The following is an 18,868-nucleotide window of genomic DNA, read 5'->3' as shown; positions in this document are numbered from 1 at the left end:
ACACACACACACACACACACACACACACACACACACACACACACACACACACACACACACACACAGACAGACAGACAACCTGACACAGGGTTGAGCGACAAAAACAAAAAAAATAAGTAAAATCTCCTTTTACACAGAAACAAACAAACGTGCAATTTCAGCCACAACAAAGTGCAATCCCCACGGTGGATCCGTCCCATGCAAACATCCACATAAATACCCTGTTATCAAACAGATGCTCAAATGCTTAAACTAATTAAGACCACCATAGAGAACACCATAAAACCAGGAGTGAGCAGTTCCCATGCCTTGAAACTGGAAGAAAACAAAAGGTGCGGCAAGTTAAAGGTTTATGATGGGACACATACAGAAATTGACCATACAGTCAGATTCAATCTTCAAAAACCCTCAAAAAGAATTTTTAACTTAGCACTTAAAGGGCATACCACTGAAAAGAGGATCACTAGAAATCTGATGTTTTTGTATTTGACTTTTATCTTTCATTGCTGCAATGTTCCATCCTGAGATGGATTTAAAGGCCTGAGAGATGATACATGCATCACCCATATTCAAATGAGTTTTCTTTATTAATTTCAATTTGCCAGGCATAAATGGCAGAAAGGTTCTATATCGATCACTTCTATTTCTGATAATAACTGGAACTCTCTGTAGAAAAACATACGCATAACTTTATGACATTTATGAGGGCATGTGGCTAAATAACCACTGGATGTTGTAGTTTCTATTTTGGAAAGCATCAGAGTGAAGTTTTTGCAAAGCATACAAAGTGGATCTGTATTAAATTTCTAAAATTAAAGTTCATTCTTCTATGACACCAAATGGATGGATCGGTACATTTTCAGTTTCTCATCACTAATCTATTAGCCCAAGGACCTACTCGCATTATATACTTTCGGCACAACACAGAGTGAAACACATCAGCAATTATATTGTGAAATCTGTAACTTTGTATTAAAAAGGGTAATTAACAAAGACATTATATAATAGCTGAAACATAACCAAAACTCAGTTGCTGGTCTCTAGCTTTAGTTAAAGTGAAAAGCAAAGTGGCATCCCAAACCATGCAGAATCCGCCATGCACACAGATTACAACAGACCTTGTTTAGGCCCTCCATCACCATGTGGGGCATGTGCTCATTAAGCATGGCGGGTGATATGATGACCTCATCGAAGGCCTTGTTGTCCCCCCACAGAGCTGAGTATGTTGGCTCCTCCTGACCACAGCTACGGGGAAAGTGATAAAAAGACAAAGTGAACACAAACGTTTAAAGCAACAGCTTGCCTCAGCATACAATGGGGGAGAAGCATAATTAATCCAGGCTATGACACCACTGAGTGGACAGACCTTTTGTGACAGACTTCAGAAGTGCGCTCATTTTAGAAACCAGAAGACTCACAAGTCAGGCCAAAAAGCTCACTAGCTACACATGGCAAACTATAAAATGACTCAAAGGACAAAGTATCCATTTGCTTCATTTCAGTATTCTTTTTAATTCCATTTTCAGCCATAACAGACACACATGAGGATGACATCTTGTTGTCATTGTTAGGATAACCTGGCCAAACCTAACCCACTTCTTCCTCATGGTTTTGCAGCATTTTGCAGAAGGTGGTTAACAAATTCCAAGGTAACTTGCTTCTGTGTAATGGCCAGACACACTCCCTAGCATTGCAGTAAAAGTGAACTACTACAGGCCAGACTTACAGACTTCCTTTGAGTTTATTGGCTTCCAGTGCTGATCTGCAATGCAACCATCAGTTACCTTTGATAATGTTACAGAAGCCACAAACACTTAAACCCAACCACACAGTGTTCTAACTTGATAACTGGTTGAAGATAAACTAGTCTCTTTTCCAGATGTTTAACAACAGTTATTACCATCTCACATTAACAGCTCTTTTATCTGTTTCAAGATATTGAATGACAGCCATCTGTTATTCATAAGATCACTGGAATTTATTCTGGCCTATAACAGTCCAGCTGATGCAGGATGTTTAATTCACTTTCATCATCTGTAAATATCATTGATAAACAATTTCTATTTCCCCTTTAAATATATTCCCACACAGTACAAAATAAAAACACCAGGTATAAAGAAATATATACAAGAAAAAGGAAGATTCTAAAAAAAATGTTGATATCAGACAGAGCAGCAGAGTGCAGATAAAAGAGTAGGAAAGCGGCGCGTGACACACAGTAAGCCCACACTGTCCACAGTAAGCAATGTAAACATTTTCTTTCTGAGCTGCCAGTTCTTTTACTTTACAGGTGTGAAACAAATATAAAATTTGCTTTTAGTGTCCACGCATCAGCTATACAACCACTTTCCCATTTATTCTGTGGAGTTGTGCGGTGGATGTAAAGATGAGCTATAAGGTCCAATAACACTCAACTGATGACTGATCTCACTTCTGGAATCTTACACAGGTAAAACATTAAAAACAATTGAATTTCTATAATCTACAGACAGATTTCAAATCAATTTTCTCACCATGTCTCTGGGGGATGGTTGTGCACCACATGGATGATCCTGCCAGGAGGGTAGAGGGGGGTGGAGGCTGAAAGGGCAATGCTGAGGTCACTCGGGTGGAGCCACAGGCGGCTGCTGGGGGGCGCCGCTGGCTGAGACTTAGGATCCTCATCCTCCACTGGAAGCTCTGATTTCGGAATGCATTTGGTGCCTCCCGCAATGATCCTCCACTGTTCCAAAAAAAAAAAAAAATCCTGTTCAGTTATGTAACATAACATTAGAATCTAAATATATATTCTATATATTGTACGTGTTTCTACAGCCGCCAAGGGTTAACCCCATGATGCTTTAATAATTACAGCGTAGATACTGTGACGGAAGTGTTGTGAGTTGTGTGGAAGCCTGCAGGTTATTTTAATCAACCACTGCAAAATCTGGAAAATACAGCAGATGTATGGTGCTACTGGAAAAGAAGAAATGCAAGTAACTATGTAATCATTCACTACTGTTTGTGCAGTAGAGATATGTGTTTTTGTCAATAACCCATTATGCATTCCCTCCCAATTATTGTGACACAGCACTGGGATGCTCTAGGCAAGACCAGCCTACTGCAGCAGTTTCTTACATCTTTCTTTTTGATAATTTAGTACAACGGGTCAAAAAGTCTATCTGACTGTCATCTTCTACGATATCAAGAGACTTAGTCACCTTTGGCTTGTTACTTTTCTGCAAGACTTCCAGAAGGTGGCGTCGGAAACCCTCCAGTTGTGACAGGCCAAGCCTATGAAAGAACAGCAGCAGATATGTCTAATGTGGTATTACTGCAGCAAAGTGAAGTTAACCATAGAATAATGGATATAGTAGAAGAGATACCTCGGTACAAGGTCTTTTCCTAATACTACAGATGTGACAAACTCTTTGGAGTACTCCATGGCATCCTCACTGGGTGGACAAAAAACAGAAACATTTACATTATGTAAACAGAAGAGTTAAGGATGTGACCTCTTTACGCACATTTCAAAACTCACACTTCAATCAAACATTTGTTTAACGCAAAGTTATTCAAATAATGCCATATGATGGACTGTAGACAACTCTACATCAAGTATTTGGGGAATACATGTAAGTGTAATCTGGTTGATGCAATACTGGAAATGATGGAAAGAAAAAAATCAAGAGTAGATTATTTGTAACAAAATTCAGGAACGACAGAAAACCTGAGGCAGCAGAAGTGGACCCTCCCTTCCCATTTGCTTATGTGTCACACCATAAAAGTGCAGACAACAGCAAATTAATTTCCACATTTGATTTGCATGTGAAAAGAGGAACAAAAAAGGGCATCAAATGTGATCACACAGATGTTAAAAGGACATGATCAATCTTGCGTGGCAACGGGTTCTTGAATGGGGCGACCAAGACGAGGGTATAATGAATGAACTCGAGAAAATCTATCAAAGCTTTCCCTATGCGCACAATAGCTCTTGATTGATGTGTACAAGAGACAACACCTGGTGACTTTGAAAGCCACATCATATGAGCATGCAGTGAGGGAAAAAAGTAATTAAGTAAGTCAAAAGTAATATTCCAAACTCTCCACTATAGCCAAGACCAAAGAGCTCTCCAAGACTGTCAGTGACAAGACTGTAGACCTACACAAGTCTGGAATGGGCTATAAGACCATTGCTAAGCAGCTTGGTGAAAAAGTGACAACAGTTGGTGCAATTATTTGCTAATGGAAGAAACACAAAAGAACTGTCAATCTCCCTTGGCCTGGGGCTCCATGCAAGATGTCACCTTGTGGAGTTGCAATGATCATGAGAACAGTGAAGAATCAGCCAAGAACTACAGGGGAGGATCTTGTCAATGATATTAAGGCAGCTGGGACAATAGTCACCGAGAAAACAATTGCTAAAACACTACATCGCGAAGGACTGAAATCCTGCAGCGCCCGCAAGGTTCTTCTGCTCAAGAAAGCATATCTACATGCTCATCTGCAATTTGCTAATGAACATCTGAATGATTCAGAGGACAACTTGATGAAAAGGGTTGTGGTCAGATGAGACCAAAATGGAGCTATTTGGCATCAACTCAACTTGCCGTGTTTGGAGGAGGAGGAATGCTGCCTATGACCCCAAGAACACCACCCCCACTGTCAAACATGGAGGTGGAAACATTATGCTTTGGGGGTGACAGGACAACTTCATCGCATCAAAGGGACGATGGACGGGGTCATGTACCATCAAATCTTGGGTTAGAACCTTCTTCCCTCAGCCAGGGCAGCATGACAAAGACCCATAACACAAGGCCAAGGAAACAAAGGAGTGGCTCAAGAAGAAGCACATTAAGCTCCTGGAGTGGCCTAGCCAGTCTCCAGACCTTAATCCCATAGAAAATCTGGGAAGGGAGCTGAAGGTTTGAGTTGCCAAACGTTGGTCAAACCTTAATGACTTGGAGAAGATCTGCAAAGAGGAGTGGGAAACAATCCCTCCTGAGATGTGTGCAAAGCTGGTGGCCAACTACAAGAAACGTCTGACCTCTGTGATTGCCAACAAGGGTTTGGCCACCAAGTACCAAGTCATGTTTTGCAGAGGGGTCAAATAAGATTTCTCTCAAATCAATTTAGACCATTTTCGAAATGTGTTTTTCTAGATTTTTTTTGTCTCTCACTGTTCAAATAAATCTACCATTAAAATTATAGACAGATTATTTCTTTGTCAGTGGGCAAATGTACAAAATCAGCAGGGGATCAAATACTTTTTTCCCTTTTGAAACCTGGTCTAAAGTCAATAGCGCAGCATTTGTTATTTTAACAGCGCATTAGTAAAATGCGCCTAGGCTTTTGCACAGCACAGGTCCACTATACTTGTTGCACTCACAGACAGGGAAACGCAGCAGCGCACAAACATGCAAAAGATTACAAATAAAAATATGACGGTGCAAATCTGCCTTCATAAAAGCAAGGTACAAACGCGCCTGGCTTTTTAAAGGGAATGAGAGATGACACTCTGATTGGTTTATTGCATGTTACGCCAAAACACGCCCTAAACGCACCTGTGCCCTGCGCTTCACACCGTCTACTTAGATTGTTAAAATATGGCCCCTTGTGTCCTGTATATAAGCATTTGCATTTGATATGTTTTATTCAATCTTTTCCGTTATTTTGTCATCCGTCTTGTCTTCTGATCAAAGTCTGACAAGTTACCAAATTGCCAAAAGTGCACTGTAGCAATTAGTTATCTCTTGGGATAGACTTTCTTCCTGCATGTTTGCATAGCAAACACAGTAAACACTGCAGCCTGGAAGGCCTGCAGTGTGTTAACACAGTGCTCAGGTGTAGACATACAAAATTCCAATGTACCCTAAACCACTGGGGCAAAAATAAACGTAAATAAAGCGCAAAGCATAGTCTGTAGGTACATGTCCAATATACTTTTTGGGGGTATTTTGTACTTTACACCATGGTTTTCCTTTTTGACACAAAAGTTAATAAATGTCAGGCTCATAGAACAAACAACAAATTAATGTAATTTGGCTATGAGCTCCAAACCTGACTTATAGCAGGTCTGTCACTGTTTGGCTTTATTCTAAAAAGGATGTACACATATTTGTATAAAAAATTAAGGCATTACTATTCAGTTACTATCAAATAATTTTGGGATGACTTCTAGCTTCTAATCCACTAATTCCACCTTTTAATGAAGTAAACATATGAAGAAAAAACACATTCTAAAACTAAACTACATTGGGGTGCACTACACAACAAACAATATAATACACAACCAGATTTGATGGAACTTTTGTTGCAGATCATTCCTCCCTCTCATTCCTTGTTTCCTGTCTGCCCCTGTATTGTCAAAAAAGGCAACTACTACAACACCACATTGCTCACACTAGCATGTTTAGTCTCTACTGCAAACAAAAGAGGGGCCATTTCTGATTAATTGAAAGTCAACAGCTCTGTTAAGAAAAAATATTTATATTAAGTGCGCTACCATAAGGTGTGAAGGTCTAGCAGTGATGTGTACCGAACAGCAGCTACAGACCCAGGGCTTCAGTATACAGTGGTGACCGGGGTATATAACCTGGGACTGCAGTCTGGTATTAAACAGTCAAACATGGGTTGAACATGTGACTGCGCTGACTGAGGGTGCCCTGGTAGCTCACCTGGTTGAGTGTGAGCCCCCTGTTCAAAGGCTCAGTCTTTTAATGACTTCCTGAATAATTTACTCAAACAGAATAACTGATTTCCTTCCCTAGTATAGTCTTTTGTACATCCTGTAAACACACATACACACGGACGCACGCACGCGATTGACTCACCTAAAAAGGCCACCAGGGGGAGAGTAAGAGTAGCAGTGGAGTGTGGGGTATTGAGGTCTCAGCAGGAAGGAGAGGATAGCAGCAGTGCCTGCCCCAAGAGAATGCCCAACTATGACCAGTCCATAGTGCATGGTGCCCTTGTTCTGTGAGAGACAGTCAGGGTGATTACGCTCACAACAGCACACTTTTGTTGGCACAGTGAAAATAATCACTTAAACATATTGCTTCTACTGCTATTCACAGACTTCTTTGTAAAGAGTAGGGTTAGTGTTAGTGTTGCACAGCTCGCATAGTCTTGAATCAAGTACTACAGTGGTGTTAACACAAATCCAGAGTGCAAATTAAGCAAGAGGTTTATTATTGAGCCCGCCATTGGTTATAATGTATAATGCGTCGTGTACCAAGTCTCTTCCAAAAGCTTGTGACAAGATCATTTCCTGCTCCAGTTTCTTCTTAATGTATTCTGCTGAGTAAACCATCCCCTGAGAGTAGAAAGAAAGATAAAGGGATTTAGTGGAGAGGAGGGTGGCGAGATAGACAGAAATATGGACAGGAAGTCTGCATCATTAATCTCTAATTAAAATATCCACAGCAATTATTATACTATTAACTACTGAAATGACATTTAGAGTCTGGGATTATGTTAGCCTACTTGTTGTAAGTGCACAATCGTGAACAGAGAAGTGTTAGAAGGCAAAATCTCATAGGAGAGCGTGAAAAAGTAACCTTGTGGCCAAGCCAGGTCCCATGCTGCTCCTCTAGAGGCAAGCGTTCAGAATCCCCCGTCAGATCAGTCAAGGCATCCTGATACACACAAGCCAAATTAAAATAAGGCACAAAAAGTAGCATTAAACAGAGAACACAGTTGGAGGAAGTGAAAAACAGGAAATTTAGACAGAGAAAGCAGGACCTCCTACTAATTGAGGTGAACAGATTAGGCATAGGAATTTTAAAATGCCATTCATAATCTGCATTGCCACTTGGATTATTTGTAATACTGTATTAACAGTTCCTGGAGAGCTGTAGCATGAGATATAAGACCATGAAAGAATGGTTTAAGCTTATTTAGACTCCATATGTCAGTCTTACTTTAATGCTTTTTTCCCCACCAAGAAAGGTTTTTTCTTGGTTCAGCATAATGCTACAGTGGTACCTCATGGGTGGAGAACCACAGCTTTTAAAAATGTCTTTTTTATCTTGATAATGTCAGCAGTTTGACATTTGTCCTGAGAGCAATGAGAGCTCAACACTTATTTAGATTTATATATTCAGAAACACCATTTAAATGCTTCCTTAAACGTAGTACTCCGTAACGTCACACACTGCATGTGAAGTACCTACATGTTCCGACTAGTTGGGAGCAAAGCATCAGAGATGAGCAGTTATTTTCCTTAAAACAACTACAGGAATATTCACGTAAAACGTTTTTTTTGTCTACTGACGTGACTGTACTTTTAAAAGTAGTCACGTTTCTGCTCTATGTGAGAAATGTGTAGGTCAGAGTTTCAGAACACTGCGTTACACCATGAAAACTCCACCTGCTCTGGAGGTGTTGGTGTCGTGAGGTACTGAAGGGAACAGGGAGCACGAATGTTTAGAGGGAGATTAAGTTAATTACTGTAAAAACCAAACAAGAAAGAAAAAAATTCACCTTTGGCGATAGGGTTCCTCTGATACTAATGACAACCTTTTTTTTCCCATGATCCACTGCCACAAAAAACGGTGTCTCGTAAACCTGTACAGAAGATGCAAAGCGGACAGTAAACGGTGGTGAGTAAGTGAGGGAAACAAGAGACAGGCAGAGTGAGTAGGAGGAGACAAATACTTGTTAGTTTCAACTTCTCTCCAAGCAAATGGAGCACAAGTCTTTGTCCACTTGGCAACACATTCAGTCATAAAAGTTACTCAATGAGGAAAATTTATAGATGGAAACTCCGCGCTAACCTTACCAAGAAGTGCTCTGCTTTAGAAATCATCACCATGTGACTTAAGTATGAATATGAATGCTGTGGAAATTCCATGTAAAAATCAAATCCATTTATTAAATATCTCATGAAGAAACTATTTTAACATTTTTTTATATTTATTTCATTGGGAATATGATTGCACATTTGGATGGGAAAGTAATAGGAGTTTTGACTGACTGTAGTGGAATTATATTGACTTTTTTTTAAGTGTGTTCTTGTAACTTTGAAAAGTAATTTTCTGTTTGTGTTAACTTTGACCACAATATTTTTTTTTTTATACTTTATCATTATTTGACAACCTAGGACTTGTGTGAACATGCGGCCAATCAGTTTGAACAGCCATTTTTACTCAACAACTTATTTTCTTAACACAGCAATGCATGCTAATAATTTGTTTTATTGTCACAACAGTACAGAGGAACATCAAAATATATTAAAGTTCCGATGAATAAAATGTTTAAAAATACAAACTTAAGATATGAAACTTAAAGTCCTTTGAAAAAAAACACATTAACCCAAAAAAATAAAATCTGTGATGCCAGCAGAGCAGTTGTTGAGTGCCCTCTCGTGGACAAACTATGCAACACCAACGCTCATAACATGGTTGACAGTCCGTTTTAATTTTAATTTTTCATTTATATTCATTTATCAGAATGATTTATTTGTGCTTATAAATGAAAATGATTCTGATGAATGAATATATATATATATATATATATATATATATATATATATATATATATATATATTTAAAATATATATATATATATTTTTTTTATTGGCCATTATAAATGCAGATCGGGAAATGCCTAATATCGGCCGATAATACTGGCCCGTCGATACATCGGTTGGGCTCTAAAGTGAACTTTAAATTACTCAGTACATCAAGAACATGACAATTTACCAAAAGCCAGCAAGAGTGCATCATATGTTGAGAACAGAAATGCAACTCTGAGGCCACCAAAGTGGACACTCTTTGAATGCACCTTAAGAGTTTGTCCATGATGATCACAAACAGCCTTGGCGGAGTCCAACACCTACTCAGAACCCACTTGACCTACTGCCAAAGATGATGACACAGCAACTCTGCTCCCCAATTCTCAGCAACTAAACTGATCAGTAAAGTGTTTGCAAATGATGGCTGAAACTACAAAATAAAGCCACTAAATAGTCAGACTGGCTCCTAGTTTTTGGATGTTCAGCACTGCACAGCGGCCCTTTGTTAAGTGATGTTTTTTTGAAAAGAATACTTTCTGGTTTGCAAGCATAAATTGTATGCAGGGCTCTGGGGCTCCTGGCACTTTTCCTCAGACTTCTCCACACAACCAATCCTTTGTCTATTTAAGGATGTAAGGCCCAAAAACCTCTGACTGCTCGTTAAGACAGTTGCCACTTTACTCACAGCATCGTGGCAGGAAGTGTAGACAATCTGAACTTGCTTGAGGTCCCTGTCCAGGAAGTGTCTCCGTATGGCCAAAACATTACAGCCGCAACAATTGTCCTCCTCCACCGTCACAGACTGAGACAACCGAGAGCCAGACACTGAGGTACAGCTGGGAGAGTCAAAGATAAGAAGAAAACAGATGAAGATGCAAATACAAAACCCAGATAAATGGCTGTTTTGTCTAACAGTATGTTGGACAAAAACAAGAGAAAAGAGAAAACATGAGGTTGCAGAGATATAATCTAGTATCCCAGTGCAGGCAATGTGGTAAGAGAACATTAATTCGACATTGCTTGTGTCCGTGATTGAGTTTTACCAGAGTGGTATAGCCTCAGTGGTTTACCACTTTGCAAGTGTTGACGCATGTGAAACTTGCATTGGAGAGGCTCGAGAGATACAGAAGCCAAATAGATAAAAACTGTGCGGGTGTATATGTTTAAGTCCTTACGGGCAGGAGCTGGCGAGGCGGCACAGCCCACAGGCAGGCTTCCTCATTAGGTACATGGGCCAACCATATGCAGCCAGGGCAAAGAGCATGTAATAACAAACATCCTTGTACATGTTCATCTCAGCCTGGGAGAAGGAGAGGCAGACAGAAGGACACACAAGTCAGAACAGGTGAGGAATAAGAGCCCTATATTTTTTAGTCTTATTTGATTAATACATGAACACACACACACACACACACACACACACACACACACACACACACACACACACACACACACACACACACACACACACACACACACACACACACACACACACACACACACACACACACACACACACACACACACACACCTCTTTCTGTCTCATTTTATATTTGTATCTACGTTTTTCTAAATACTTTTAATGATGTCCTTTTCAAATTTCAGCTACAAAGGACCCCTATCTTTGTGTTTTTCCATTACTTTAAGCAAATACAATCCATTCAATAAGGTAAATGAGGTACATAACGGTCTTTAAGAAGGAGTTAAAAAGATTGTTGTATTTTTATGATCCAGTATTTTATTGTTTACATGATTTCCTAATGTTTTAACTTTCACAAGAGTCCACTGTTTATATGTTGTGTCATAAGCACAAACTTCACTTTTTTAATTTATCACAGACATAGAAACTCACCGAGTTCTTAAGGTCCAGGTATCTAGTATTACGAGTGACAGGCATTCCAGATAAGAAGGCTAAAATGTCATTGTTGGCCTTAGGAAGAGAAAACAAAATAGAAACGCTATTTTTATTACAGCACATGCCTACGCAATCACAAAACTACAGACATTAATATCATTTTATAGACAGGGATACCTGGTCCAAGATAGCAGATCTCTTAGACCTCTGTCTCTGGCGGAGAAGTACTAGGCCAGCAATAATATCACTAGGCACAATGTCCAGGTCTCTGAAGAACTCTGCAAAAAGGCTGGCCACTTCTGAATACGCATCCTGGACAAAAGAGCAGCAGATATTAGGACACGTTGGTAAAGCACAGAAACTTAAACAAGATTGAACTACAGGAGGTTTAATTTCATCATGAACCTTTAAACTCTCTGACCCTCTGCTTGTTGTGCTCTGTTTCAGTCAATGATAATTCATGTCATTATTCTTTGTTGATTATTGTAATTCACACTTGGAAGTAACAAAGTTTGTATTCATGTACGTCATTGTTGGCAGATATGGTATAACTATATTTAACAATATTTTGAACGCTTCAAAGGACACTAAGCTGAGGTTTTGTCATGTCCAGTGGATTTGGACAAAAATTTGTTAATTACTGAGGACAGTATGTCTTAGTATTTCTCAAGTACTAGTATTCATTTAGTCAGTGGAAAAATGACACTGGACTGTTGCCATTGTCCCGCCCAATGCCTTTTACTGTTACTACTAGTATTTCAAGTCACAGTTCTATTATGTTTATTGTTTTAATTGCCACTGCTCATCCAACCAACTGATATAATTATGATGAATCACATTTCTCTATATCTGTATATCTGTATCAGTGTTACTGCGTACCAGCCTGCAACGGCAGATAGTCGTGCGGCAAGAATCAAGGTCTGTCTGAGGTTTTTGCCTGTAAAATGTAAGTTTTTCTTTGCCACTGTTGTACCAAATACTTGTTCGTGGGGGGGATTGTGGTGTCTCTTTAAATCCTTGAATGGTCTAGACCTATTCTATCTGAAAAGTGTCCTGAGATAACTCCTACTACTATAAATAAAATCGAATTGAATTAAAGGCTGATGGCAATCTTTCAGTGATTCAGTTCTGCATTGCAGTCTAGTATATGGCAGTTACTAGAGGTAATGCGACTGCAGTTATGCACACTGACTTTTTAGCGGACAGCTTGTTAATTGATTTAGCCTTAAATGAAATCATTTTATATTCATATTTTTTTTGAAATTCTTAATGTTGCTGGTGAACAGATGAGCAGTGAGTTTTTTGTGTCACAGACTTGACTTATCCTGTCAGGACTTATTTTATTGACTGGACATTATGCCTGAAACATTTCTGTTTTCATTCCTACCACACATAATAAAAATGGTCAATGTGTGTTGTGACTCACTGATTGGGTATCCTGGGCTCTTGTGCAGCACATGAAGAACTTAAGTCTCCTGCTCCAGCTGCTGGCTTGGCCTTCCTCTAGCCGGTGTCTTATAGAGAGAAAAAGGAAACGAGTACTCTAAGACTGAATTTGTGTTTTAAAACACCAAAAAAAAACAAAAAAACTGTAAAATGTGTTCGACTGGATGCTGTGCTTTGGTTGAGTTTGGTGTCAAATGAGAGATAAAGAGAGAAATAGAGAGGCTAAGTGCCTGTTAGTACCTGAGAGTGTACGTAGTGAGGTTGCGCTGACGACGACGGGTGGCTTTCAATTTGACAAAAGTCCGACCCGTAGGATCAAAGGTGCACATGAGGGTAATGCAAACGCTGAATATCACTAGCCAGTTGCACGCAACGATTCCTGCAGAGAATATAAAAATATCTTTCATATTCAAGCATAACAAACCCCTTTTAACTTCCTTTATATCCTTATTTGCTCACCCAAAGCCAGGTTTTTGGCAGTGACATCAGAGCATGGCTGGTAATACTGGAGAAGCCACGCAATTCCCACCACAGCATATACTAGCTCGACCAGCAGAATAGCTGGAAAGAGAGAGAGAGAGAGAGAGAGAGAGAGAGAGAGAGAGAGAGAGAGAGAGAGAGAGAGAGAGAGAGAGAGATGAGAATAATGATCAATATCTGCCAAATCCAAACTTGGAATCACAAGTAATCCTCTCAACCACCTCTCCATAAGCATCAAAAGGTTATTCTTTAAAAAAAAAAAAAAAAAAACAGCATGTCTTACCGAGCCGTATGTAGATGACATACTGCACAGCTTCCCTGGGCTGTGTGTACAGAATGCTGCCTCTCATGCTCAACCACATGATGGCGCTCTCACAGATAAGGCAGCTGACCAGGATGCCCAGGTACCCTCGGCCATGGTCCACCAGCGTTACAGAACAGGACTGTTCTGAGCCATAGGGGAGCCCGAACAGAACCACGGATAGAACCACCAACCTGAGAATGAAAGCAAAGGGTAAGAAATATTTACATTTTCTTGCAGAGATACGCTGATATATTAATAATAGAATATACAGTATTTTCAGAGAAATCAATACAGTGACTCACCAGATGCAGTGCAATAGAAAGAGGAAGAGGGCGGGCAACACCAGGTCATCACTGCCAACTGACCAGCGCCGCCGAAACATCACCATGCCAGGCATCACTGCCCTGTGGGAAGACCAAGGGGAGAGATGCAACTTCTGGGACAATGGACATCATTTGCAACATTTCTTTTTTTGTCTAAAAAGCCATTATGCCTCAATTATCTCTTCTCAATTCTCAAAAGGTAGTTTATAAAAAGGTTTAACCAAATGTCCCACATACTGTACATCATAATCTTACATGATGAGCTTCAACCAACAACAAAAAGGATGAACAAACAGAGGACATTTATACTGGCATGGATCTCACATCAGGTCTTGCTCAAAGCTAATTCTTTCTGTTCCTTAAACCCTCTATACTTAACCTGAGAGGGGGCTGCAGAGATTATAACCAAAATAGACTTGCACAGAGGAGAAAGTGAAAGATAATGGGATATGGACAAGATGAGACATAGTGTGTGAATGGGATGCAGAGAAAATGCACCACTTAATGAAAAAGAAGGTTAACAAGCTTTGATATGTGATGGTACCACACTGGTTTTGGCCACATGAAAAAGCTTCTTTTATGTCACTCTTTCCATTCTCAGAAAAGCATTGTGAGTTTAGTCAAGTTGCCTCTGGGTTAAATTGAAACGAACTTTAAAAGGAATGGTAGGGAGGAAATAGTTGGGAGAGAAGGAGCCACTGGGAGGCTGATGCAGGCCTTATGGTGCCAATACAGGCTGATACAGCCGTTATTGTGCGCTGCTCCTGCATATTTGCTGAAAGCTAAAGGACAGCTTTTTCAATTAAGTCAAAACAAAAGTACGCCATCCATCATGCCAAAAAACTGTTGACTATAAAAGATAAAGCAACCCAACTCAAGATTTCTTGCTGGTTACTATCCAGCACTCCTCTGCTTTCTCATATTGTTCCAGAATTTTTTTTCACATTCTTTAGTTATTGAGAAACTAGCAGCCCTCCTCCTTGTTATCCCCTTAAATACCACAGTCATCACAGTTGTTAAAGTCCCACTTCTCACATTGTGCCTGCATGAAATGGTACACAAGGTAGGGAAACTTACATCATTCCCATCAAAAGGTAAATGTAGGATTGTACAAGACCTTCCTTTTAAACTGCTGCAAAAGGTGCAGTGAATTGCATTTCCACAAGGTAATGTGTAAATTGTAATGTAAACTGTAGACTGAGGCAATTTGATAGGATCATAAAATGAGGTAAAAGCAGGAGTTGCAAGATCTGGGTTGTTTTTTCAAATAGGTCAAAAAGAGAACGTGATGTGCAACTGACATTTATTGAATTCCAATTGGACCAACATAGCTACTGGCTAGCACTCGCACAACAACTTCATGTGGAAACACTTTTGTTTCTTGACATTATGTGTCTTGTTCCTTTTGCAAGTTTTTCACCGGTCTATTGAAATTAGACTGGAATGTAAAGTAATGTTTTTTTTATTCATTGTGGATGTCAGGCAGTGTCAATATGTGCATGCTTGTCATTTAATTCCTAGACTAAAGTGACATGCTATTTTAAAACGGTGACAGTTCGAGCTGCCGAAAAGCTGTAAAAATCCAGCTTAGTAACTGTAGAAGAAAAAGCTGTCTGTCTGCTGAACAATAACTTGGTTATAACAACAGACCAAGAAATGCATTTCATGGAGTAGGCACATATTTTGCAGGGAAAAACTCCTTCAATGTTATAGTGACACAAAAATTGTTTCCACAGCAAGTTAGGCCGAGCTGTGTTGGCAGGTGATTGCAACTGGCTAACTGCAGAAAGGGCACAGGGGTCAATCCAAGAGCAGTGAGGTGACAGTACGAAGAATTTTCTTCCAATCACAGCACTCCAGCAGGTTCTTTTACTGATTAGCAGACCTTTAACCAGAGGATAGACGACACAGTGACATCAACTGGAAGAAAAACCTGTTCACAAGGAAAATAGCAGCAAATTATTGGATACTGTAATATAAACCTTGGGTACCTGCTGTGATTATTCCTAAAAAGCCAACGCATCAGAGGAGACTTTACATTAGGCTTGATTCAACTGTTTGCAGATTCCAGTTCTTAATTTTAGCCTACTTGGCGCTTCAGCTTTGAGGTAATGCAAGAGAGTGAAAAAAAACAAGTGCATGTGAATGGGTTCATGTGACTGAAGTCACCTTACAGCTACTTGTAAAACTCTATCTGGGTTGGAGTAACATTAAAGAGGACAGTGGAAAGAAGGAGGGAAGGAAGAAAGAGGGGAAAAGATACAAGGGAGCATCTGAACTCTCCCAAAAACTAATTTAGGCCAAAACCATCAGGCCGGGGAAATCAAGCAGATCTCTTAAATGCAAAAGGCGCACTCTAGATCTCCAGGGATACTGTTATCAGCACTCTCCTCCAGGCTTGTGGTTAAGATATGGCTTAAATTCCCAGCAGAGACCTCAACATTGGAAAAACATTATGACATAATTATAACTTAAATTGAATTAGAGAGTAACATAGTGACCTTAAACTGTAAAGTGTCAGCCAAGTTATTATAAGTGGATCCAGTTTATTCCATCTGCCCATGCACCCATCCGTTATCTTAATTATTATATTACAATAAAACTACTATGAGTTTTGGCTGAGTTGGTTGAAGTCATATTTATCTGATCAATCTCAATTTGTTAATGTAAATGTAAATCCTTCAAGTACGCTAAAGTAAGCCATGGCGTTCCACAAGGCTCACTGCTTTGACCAATTCTTTTCTCCTTATAGATGCTTGCTCTATGCAATATTATTAGGAAACACTCAATTAACTTTCACTGTTATGCGGATGACATCCAATTATATATATATATATAAAATTATATCTATCAATAAAGCCAGACAAAATCAGTCAGTTAGCTAAACTTCAAGCATGCATAAATTATATAAAATCATGGATAACCTACAATTTTCTGATGTTAAACTCAGACAAAATGGAAAATATGTGCTTGGCCCTAAACACCTCCAAACTTTATTATCTAGGGATAAAGCTACTCTGGATGGCATTGCCCTGGCCTCTAGCACTACTGTCAGAAATCTAGGAGTTATTTTTGATCAGGATATATCCTTTAACGCCCATCTAAAACAAACCTTAAGAACAGCCTTTTTTCATCTTTGTAACATTGCCAAAATTAGGAACATTCGGTCAAAACGATGCTGAAAAACTAGTCCATGCATTTGTTACTTTCAGGCTGGACTACTGTAATTCTTTATTATCAGGATGCTCAAATAAGTCCCTTAAGACTCTCCAGCTGATCCAGAATGCTGCAGCGCATGTTCTGACAAGAAGTAAGAAAAGAGATCATATTTCTCCTGTAATAGCTTGTCTTCATTGACTTCCTATAAAATCCAGGATTGAATTTAAAATCCTTCTCCTGGAGGAGGGTGTATAGCTACAGACACAGCACCCCTTCTCTTCTCTGTTTCACTTCATAGTCGTCAGATTAATTTACCATATAATCAATAATATCATAAAACTAGAGGGAGGCAGGGCAGAACAGCCCGACCAGGCTGTACTGCAATGGTGTTCATGGGCCGTTTTACAAAAACTATTGGCTAATTGCAAATTTGGTGCAACTGTGTTGAAGTTTAGAAGCTCCACAGTCTGATGTGACAGCCGGCCGGTGTCTGCTGGGGTCCCTGGCTTGCCGCCCGGCCTGTCCACCTTCAGAGACCACGCTGTGAGCTGGACCTCTATCAGGAGACTCAAGGACAAGCGTTTAGTTCCCCGATCGTTTGTTTAAATAACTCAACACACATATCTGTGATTTTTCAAGGTTATAAAGCTCCACAAGAGATTGTGGGCACAAGCTAGCTGACCGGGCTGTCACTCACACACACATGGCCACAAAAGCAGGCAGAGGAGAGGGTGGGCAGCGTCTGACAGAGCAGAAAGATACCTGTCTGCCTTTAAAAGTCTTGTAAATAAATTTGAATATGTATATTAAATCTGTCAGTCCTTCTCTATCATAGGCGCCAATATATGTTTTCCTCCGTGGGCCCAGGCCCTTTAAAAATAAAAGTGTAGGCTAGTCAAAAAATGTTTGCATTTCTGAACCTTGAACACACGCTAACGAACACACACGCCTATTAACTTGATAGTAAAGCCGTAAAGTAGGCTAACTTTCAACTCAGAACACCGCCACTTCTCACAAATACAGATGAGAAGTTTAACTGATCAGCGCTCACACGCTCCATTTTGAAATTTTACTGTTCATGAATACAAAAATTGGGAGACCCTCCCCCCCAGACTAAAAAACGTCAGGTGACCCTCCCCTCAACAAAGGATAAAAATACATGACCCTCCCCAATTTTCCTCCAGCGGTCCATTCCATAAATATCATCTTGTTTGGTAATGTTTCACAAATAATTTTCCACACCACAAGCAGGGCGGACTATGTTCCATTTATTCAATCTGTATCCAGGATATATTTCCTCTTTTCAGGCCATTGTGAGGCAGCCAGCAATTGCAACCACAGATTCTGACATCGGTCAATATATTGACTGATCACTCCCAAGGTTCTGAGGAGATCAAACGGCTAAGAATAACTCAGAAAAATCTCCCGTTAACGATCAGTATATCCATGTCCAGCTGCAAATGAGGCTGTGATGGCACAGTGGATATGACACAAGCCTTAAGTATGGGTGCTGGGTTTGATTCCCACTGCGATAAATTAATCAGTATGTCAATGAGCAAGACACTTAACCCCTAGTTGCTCCAGAGGCGTGCAACCTCTGGTATATAGCAACAGTAAGTCGCTTTGGATAAAAGCTCCAGCTAGATGACATGCAAGTCGGCTACCTGCCGCAGGCAGAAGAAATGTTTTGTTTCAAAAGAAACTGAAGGAAGCAACAAAAATCACCGCTAAAAAAAACAGGAGTTTGGGAATTCTGACGGAGTTCAGACGTCGACATGACGGTTGTTCGCCGACACAAAAGGGTA

At 39.9% G+C, this 18,868-nt stretch overlaps 1 protein-coding gene across 2 annotated transcripts in view; it reads right to left on the bottom strand.

The window, feature by feature from the left end:
- The window catches only part of dagla (diacylglycerol lipase, alpha), a 36,420-nt gene that overhangs the window by 7,550 nt on the left and 10,002 nt on the right, over nt 1-18,868 (bottom strand). For both annotated transcript variants that reach the window (XM_034879451.1, XM_034879460.1), the window contains exons 2-18: nt 13,884-13,985; nt 13,561-13,772; nt 13,257-13,358; nt 13,038-13,176; nt 12,778-12,865; nt 11,529-11,663; nt 11,349-11,426; nt 10,672-10,796; nt 10,182-10,332; nt 8,464-8,547; nt 7,539-7,616; nt 7,214-7,294; nt 6,813-6,955; nt 3,366-3,434; nt 3,201-3,273; nt 2,514-2,722; nt 1,119-1,245 (exon numbers count right to left, since the gene is read on the bottom strand). In XM_034879451.1, coding sequence (XP_034735342.1) covers nt 1,119-1,245; nt 2,514-2,722; nt 3,201-3,273; nt 3,366-3,434; nt 6,813-6,955; nt 7,214-7,294; nt 7,539-7,616; nt 8,464-8,547; nt 10,182-10,332; nt 10,672-10,796; nt 11,349-11,426; nt 11,529-11,663; nt 12,778-12,865; nt 13,038-13,176; nt 13,257-13,358; nt 13,561-13,772; nt 13,884-13,978 — 1,989 coding nt within the window. In that variant the 5' untranslated portion in view covers nt 13,979-13,985. The remainder of the gene's footprint in view (nt 1-1,118; nt 1,246-2,513; nt 2,723-3,200; nt 3,274-3,365; nt 3,435-6,812; nt 6,956-7,213; nt 7,295-7,538; nt 7,617-8,463; nt 8,548-10,181; nt 10,333-10,671; nt 10,797-11,348; nt 11,427-11,528; nt 11,664-12,777; nt 12,866-13,037; nt 13,177-13,256; nt 13,359-13,560; nt 13,773-13,883; nt 13,986-18,868) is intronic.

This window comes from Etheostoma cragini, chromosome 1 (genome assembly GCF_013103735.1).
Source record: "Etheostoma cragini isolate CJK2018 chromosome 1, CSU_Ecrag_1.0, whole genome shotgun sequence".
Classification (NCBI taxonomy): Eukaryota; Metazoa; Chordata; class Actinopteri; order Perciformes; family Percidae; genus Etheostoma; species Etheostoma cragini.
Note: the sequence above shows the minus strand (reverse complement) of the source record. Positions and strands in the feature narration are given on the sequence as shown.